The 7,423-nt window shown below is 34.5% G+C and overlaps 1 protein-coding gene across 1 annotated transcript; it reads left to right on the top strand.

The window, feature by feature from the left end:
* Positions 1-2,153: 2,153 nt before the first annotated feature.
* Positions 2,154-5,610, top strand: LOC107417301 (uncharacterized). The gene is made up of 4 exons (XM_016025915.4): positions 2,154-4,271; positions 4,467-4,730; positions 5,055-5,174; positions 5,253-5,610. Exons 1-4 carry the CDS (start codon positions 3,042-3,044, stop codon positions 5,301-5,303), a joined length of 1,665 nt encoding a protein of 554 aa, XP_015881401.2. The 5' UTR covers positions 2,154-3,041; the 3' UTR covers positions 5,304-5,610.
* Positions 5,611-7,423: the final 1,813 nt, after the last annotated feature.

Below are 7,423 nucleotides of genomic sequence, written 5' to 3'. Positions count from 1 at the left end.
TTTGCAGACTTGTAGATCTTGAGGAGAGCAACCCAACGGGACCGACGGTGAGCAAAACGGAGGCCGGACGGCGGAGAAATCACCGTTTGAAGATTTTCGGCCCCTCGCCGGAAAACGCTCCGATCCCGGCGCGTCGGTGGTCTGATGGCCGTGATTTTTGGTGGGTTGGCCGGACTTGAGGAGAGGATCAAGGGTGTATGGTGCGTGTGGCCGGAAAATGGCCGGAAGTGGGTCGATTTGCGGTGGCCGGCGGTGGAGGGGTAAAACTCGCCGCCGATCTTCGGAGGTCCGATCCGGGCGCGTCCGACGGCCGTTCGCCGTGAAACTTGGAGGTTTTGCCGGAAATGGGGAGGGGAAACTTGCTGACCGGCGCGTGCACAGTAACTCGGCCGGAACAGTGGAAAAATTCCGGTGGCCGGCGGTCTCTCTCTCTCTCTTTCTCTCTCTTTCTCTCTCTTCCCCGAGAATTTTATCAAATAAAAACCCGTGTGACACTGTTCATGCCAAGTGGACCAATCAGAAGCTGACACATGGTGTTTCACTGTTCACCGACCCAAAAACATTAAAATATTACAGTATCCGGTAAACTTCAAACGTCCATAACTTTTTAACCGGATGTCCGTTTTGAGTGTGCCGCTAGTCTGTGAACTCGCATCGACGAGCACTTCACAACCATGCAGGAGTCAAAGCTCATTTCCCCATAAACCAAAAGTCAACTCCGGCACCCCTTGGACAGTTTGGACCGCAACTTGTTTCGCTCATAACTTTCAAACCGTAGCTCCGTTTTCGACGTGCTACCAGTCTACTAACTCGTGGCATCGTGCACTTCGCCACGGTACCCTGGTCAACTCGAAATTCCAACCGGGCCAAAAAGTCAACTTTTGACCCCTTCGATCAACGGTCAACAGTCAACCTCGGTCAACGTGCACGGATTCCGGTGCGATTTGGGACGGGGTGTTACACCAAATATCAAAACTATCAAAACATTTATTAAAACCTGGTAAATACAAAATCTAATGGCTTTTAGCCAATTCACAAACTTACACTTAAAATATGAATCAGTTACATCCAAAAACAAATGTGGTTGCAATTTCTTAAGATATCCAAAAAATAAATGTCCTAATCTACAATGTCATAACCAGATTTTCTTTTTAGCTTTGTTTACTTCACCAATCCGACTTGCCTAACATGTCTCCGATCCTCCATTCTCCGTTAGATACAAATAGTAAAGTTTGCCCCATTTTCCGATCCTCCATTCTTTGCTGATTCATATTAGAATTTTTATTTGAGTTTCTATTTTGAAAATTTTAATTTGAGTATTATTGTTTAATAGGATAAAAGATAAATATAAGTGGCCTTAAATTAATTAATGAAACGTATTTTAGAGATTTAAATCGATCCTGATTATAAAGAATAAAATTTTTAAAATCTAATTTAAAATCTGTTGTGTAACATCAAAATTTTTAAACAATAAATTTCACTATACTTTTATGGACACCTAAATAGTCTAAAATTCTTTTATAGTTGATTTTAGAACTTTCAAAATTATTATTAAACTAGACCTAAATTTCCTAACTAAGTATTTATTTGGCAAAGTTTTTTTCTTTTAGATAAAAGTTCTACTTAAAATTTAAAAGTTTTTTATTAAAAAATGAGCATATATAAGAGTTAACAAATATTTGATAATAAAAAAATAATTTTTTAAGTTCTTTTAAAAAAGCTCAAATTTTAAAATTTTTTTACAAAAGCTTTTTTGTTTTAATTTACATGGAACTCAAAAACAATTAAATACTCATTAGTTTTTTAATAAAAAAATTTTTTAAAAATTTTATTATAGAAAACTTTATAAACTAAAATTATATTTTTACCAATTATAAAAAACTGACACTAAATACATTGCATATGTCACATATATTATTTGAGCAGAGAGAAGAAAAAATAAAAATAAAAACCCAATTGTGGAAAGGGCAGTTTGGCATTTTGGCAACTGATTTACGTAATAAACAAGTCGAAACGTTGACATATGCCACCTCCCTTGGCCTTGGCCTCCTCATCTAACACGAAGCCTTATCCCGATCCCTCCTGTTCCAACGGATCCTCTTGGTCTAAAATTCGAATCTACTCTTTTATCTCCTACCCCCACACCTCTAATTTCTATACTCCAACTCACTTTTCAACCGTTCACCATTACTACCCATCATTGCATATTAAATCGAACGGTCTATAATAAGCCACGTCATTTAAATATCATATTCCTTGCAACATTATATCACCGAATTCATCGAAAGCACGCGATTAATTCGTGCTTAACCTTTTTCCTAAAATTCAATAACCCAAGATCGAAATTCCCCGACAGAGTTTTCAGAAAAAAATTGGGGGGGTGTTAGTTTTCCGTGAACTTGGTGGTTGTTTTTCGTTTTTGTTTTTTTCTCTTTTCTCTCTGATTTTCTTTCTTGTTTTCTTTTCCTCCAAACGGCTCTGCCACTTCCTTAATTCTTCTTGAGGAAATGGAGATGGAGATGGATATGAAGGCTTCTTGCTCTTATACTCGTCTCTTCGTGGCTCGTACCGTGATTCTTCAGGATGGACGAACTCCGCGGTTTCCGAAGAATCCTATACTGAGTACGCAACGAATATGTAAATTTAGGGCTTCTTAAGCTCATTTCTAGCATTTTTTTTTTTTTTCTTTTTGGTTTTATCATTTTACTCTGTTTTTGACCTGACAAAGATTCCCCCTGGAATTCACTATAAGGAACAAGTAGGGTTTTACAGTTGGATTTGGTACGATTAGGTTACACATGTGGGTGATTTTCAGGAGTTCTGTTATAATCGTTATGCATGGAGATAATGATTTGAGTTTGTAGGGTTTCTAGGAGAATTTCCAAAGTTTGTTGTAAAATTTGACCTTTTTTTTTTCCGAAGTAGTAGTGGTTTTCATGGTTCTTGAAAGCTTTGTGGCTTATGATATGTACATGGATTGATTGGGAATTTGAAATTGGAATTGAATCTGAATCTGAAATTCTTTTGGTGTGAAAATTTTAATGGCTGGAAAGGGGGAGTTAGGATTTCCAAGAAGTAGTGCCTTAGCGTTTCCGAAAACTAGTAGTGCCTTAGCGTTTCCGAAAACTAGTGCTTGCAGTCTCAAAGAGCAAGCAGCAAGAATAATTCTCAGAAATGTGAGGTCACAGGGGCACACCTACGTTGAGCTTCGAGAAGAGGGGAAAAAGTTCATTTTCTTCTGTACCTTGTGTCTGGCACCATGTTACAGTGATTCAGTGTTGTTTGATCACTTGAAAGGTAATCTTCATAATGGTAGGTTATCTACTGCCAAGGTTACTCTCTTGGGACCAAATCCATGGCCTTTCAATGATGGTGTCCTTTTCTTTAGTAATTCAACAGAGGATGAAAAACAGATAGTGGCTTCAAGTGCTGAGCAAAATAAGTTGTTGGACTCAGATGACAATTACAACAATCTTGCTATTGTTAAATATGATGAAAATCCAAAGTCTAATGGCAATGGTCATCTTGAGGTTGATGAGTATGGGCATAGCGGGGATTTAGATTCTGCAGGGTTCCATTCAGATGACAAATTTTGTTCCCCTGCGGAGAATATGACTGAAAATGGAGAAGATTTTGTATTATTGATTCCTGGTGTTCGGGTTAGGGATGAAATTGCTACAGTAGAAGCAAGGGAAGTGGGGTATGGACAGGTTGCTGCAAGATTCTCCGAGAAGGATGATGTGGTGAATGGTATAATTAGAATATGGTGTGAGTGGTTAGGGAAGATAGCTTTTGACGATGAGGATATCTTCAAGGTTGCAGAGCATGATTTTGCAGTTGTGACCTTTAATTATGATGTCAATTTAGGTAGAAAAGGCTTTCTTGATGATGTGAGGTCATTACTCTCTTATAGTCCTGCAGCAGAACTAGAGAGTGGTGAAGGCACTACTAGGAAAAAAAAGAAATCATTTTCTGATCCTGAGGATGCAAGTGGCTGTCTGAGTAATCAATATGATTCTTGTGGGGAAGATTCTTCAGCATCAACTGGTGCCACATCAAGACTGACATTTGACCAATATGATGATCAGCTTCTTCATACACGATTTATATCAAACAAGGCTATAAGGCGAGAGTTGAGACGGAAACAGCGTATAGCTGCAGAAAGAATGTGTGATATCTGTCAACACAAAATGCTTCCTGGGAAAGATGTAGCTACATTATTGAATTTGAAGACTGGTAGACTTGCATGCAGCAGTCGAAATGTGAATGGGGTAAGAATCCCTCAATAACTTGAATTTTTTCTGTAACTGTCCTTTGAAGAAAAATAATAATAATCATAATAATAATAATAATAATAATAAAATAAAAAATTAGTCATGTATGCATTTGGTTAAGCATCATTTTATTAGAGTATATGTCTCTCTAAACCCATAAATTGGCATCATTTTGTAATATTTGATGTGCAGGCTTTTCATGTATTTCACACTTCCTGCCTTATACACTGGATACTTCTATGTGAGGTTGAAATACTCACAAATCAGCCAGAAGCTCCTACAGTGAAACGGCGATCTCGGAGAAAAACTGTAGCTAAGGGGAATGAAGTGCAAAAAGATAGTGAGATGCAAGGATTGAGGACACCAATTTATTCTGTGATATGTCCAGAGTGCCAGGGCACTGGTATGATTGTTGAAGGAGATGAGCTGGAGAAACCAACTGTTCCTCTTTCTAAGGTTTGTAGTTTGCAGGATCTTTTCCTGTTCAATATTATGGATTATAAGTTTCAGGAAAAAACTGCAATTACAAATTAACATATGGAAAGAATCTTCTGTTTTTTTTTACTTGTTATTTTCATTTATATCTTTCCTAGCTGAATGAAAATATCAAAGAAGTTTTATGATTCAGAGACCAAGAAATTAAAAGTTCCTTCCATGCCTCATCAGTCTTTTGTTGGAACTTCGTGTGACTTGGTAAAAGCGATAGGAGAAATTGAATATGGGGACATACATTTAGGAGATTTAATTTTCTATTCATCGTGGCTTTCCTTTGATCATCAGATGTTCAAGTATAAAATTAAAGTGAGTGATGCACGTAGAGCTTGGATGAAGAATCCTGAAGTTTTGCAAAATTGCTCGACAGGGTTCCATTTTCCATCGCAATCCAAGGAAGCAATTCAGGTTTTTACTTGACTTCTACATAAGGCTTCATTTTAAATGAAAAATAATGGTTAAAAATTTGACTTTGTTTGATCATAGGAAAAAGTGAAACCGCTGAAGTTGCTACATTTCTACGGAGCTCATGTATAGAATCGACTTTGAGGATGCTCATCAGGATGGAATGGATCTGGATTTCAATCTGGCATTGTAAATTTTACTCTTCAACAAGTAACGTTGTTTTACATGTGGCATCATGCTCATAAAATGATAAAGAGTAAATCTTAGAAGAAATGGAGCAATAAGCCAGTTAGCTTTTGTGGGTAAATGATGATTATCTCCTCGATGACACATTGTATATAACCTGTTACTAACACAGGTGTATAGAATCCTGTTCTTATGTCTAATGTACATTGCTGACATACCTTAGCAATATGAATGAATTTGTGAATTGGTGGCTGATGGTAGATTGATTTTTCAGCATTGTTTATCAGTTTTTCAGATTTTTATTTATTTATTTATTATTATTATTATTATTATTATTTTGCTTTATAATTGTTATTCTATTTGGATAATCTCTTTAGCAACCGAAAAATACCTGCATGGAGGACAGGATTGAAGTTTTGCTTTATGTGAGATAGGATCATTAAAGGGATGGAATATCATATGCAGCAGCATATTATTATTATTATTTCAGAAAATGAAATGCGCCTAATTCTTTGTTCTTGTATTCTTCCTTTGTCAATGAAGTAATTTTTTTTCCCAAAAAAAAAAAAGGCTGTTGTCCCAAAGATTCTGAACCTTTGGTTTTTTTTTTTTTTTTTGGTACTATATTTGGTAATTAAAATTCAGGGGGTGACGAAGAAAAAGAAAAGTTATAGGCATAAAAAATTTCTAGAGTTGGAAAATATTGACGACAATAGAAATTTGCAAAGATCACAAAATTGACATGCGTTTAAAAGAAAAGAAAGAAAACAGGATCATAGGGGTTCCATGCAGTCTAAATTATGGGCATTTGATGTTTTGTACTAAATGTTAAAATTACTAAATCATCTTTTTGTACTTTTTCTGGTTTGAATAAATACCAAATTAGAAGTTGTCCAAACCTAAAAGAGATAAAGGCTTATCCCTCTCTTAATTTTTTTATTTATTATTATTATTATTTTTGTTGTTGGTGGTGGTGGTGGTGGTGGTGGTGGTGGTGGTGGTGTTTCACCTGAACTTTAGGTGGTGAAATTATACATGGACGAAGAAAGGTCTCGAGTGGCTCGCCTCTTGTAAGAGTGCTGATTTCCACCTTTCATAAATTACCATATTTTATTTTAAATATATATATATATATATATATATGTGTGTAAATATATAGTTTCTCTGAATATACATCAAATAATATATTATTATATTATTTAAATGGGACACTTGTAAATTAAATTTGTAAGTATCTATAATAAAATAATATATATATATATATATATATATAATACCAGGATAGCAAAGTTATTATTTCATCTGACAAAAAGTTTTAAGGCTCCACAAATAAAGTTGACCTAATAAAATTTGCCCCTCCCATCTATATCTTTAATGTTTTAAAAACTCAACCCTCCACTTTTGATAATAATAACAATAATAATAATAATAATAATTATTATTATTATTATTATTATTATTATTATTGTTATTATTATTATTATTTAATAAAAGTTCTTAAAGAGTTCAAATTTCACCTCAAAATAGTATTAAAAAAAAAAAAGGACAAAGAAAAAAATTGCTTTCATATGCATACTATACATATACATTACATACAGTTTTAGATTTGCTGGAAAGCTAAAAACATTACTAAATTAGATATATTGCAGAATTATATTACGTGTATATTTATTTATGAGCTAAATTTATGGTACACCTTGGATATATTATTTACATATATTAAATATATTATTTACATATATACTATACTTGTACTGAAACACTATATTGTTATCTACTAAAAAAAGTAAATAATAATTTATATTCTAAACCATATAGATCATCTCTTTCATTTCTATATAAATTGGTTCCCCGAGTTTTAAGGCATATTATTATTTTTGGGTTTTTTAAATTTTAGTTAATCTCAAACAACTGTATATAATACATATAGGCATGCTTCTAATGAATCGACAGTTGCAAAGACACATAATACAATAGTATAATAGAAAAGAAATTAGTGAAAAATAAGTAAGTTTTTTCACTTTCAAATGGCAATAATCATGTTTATTCTCATTGCAAGTTCGGAT

The sequence above is a fragment of the Ziziphus jujuba genome, chromosome 4, assembly GCF_031755915.1.
Source record: "Ziziphus jujuba cultivar Dongzao chromosome 4, ASM3175591v1".
NCBI lineage: Eukaryota > Viridiplantae > Streptophyta > Magnoliopsida > Rosales > Rhamnaceae > Ziziphus > Ziziphus jujuba.
The sequence above is the reverse complement of the archived record's forward strand: the minus strand, read 5'-3'. Positions and strand labels throughout refer to the sequence as shown.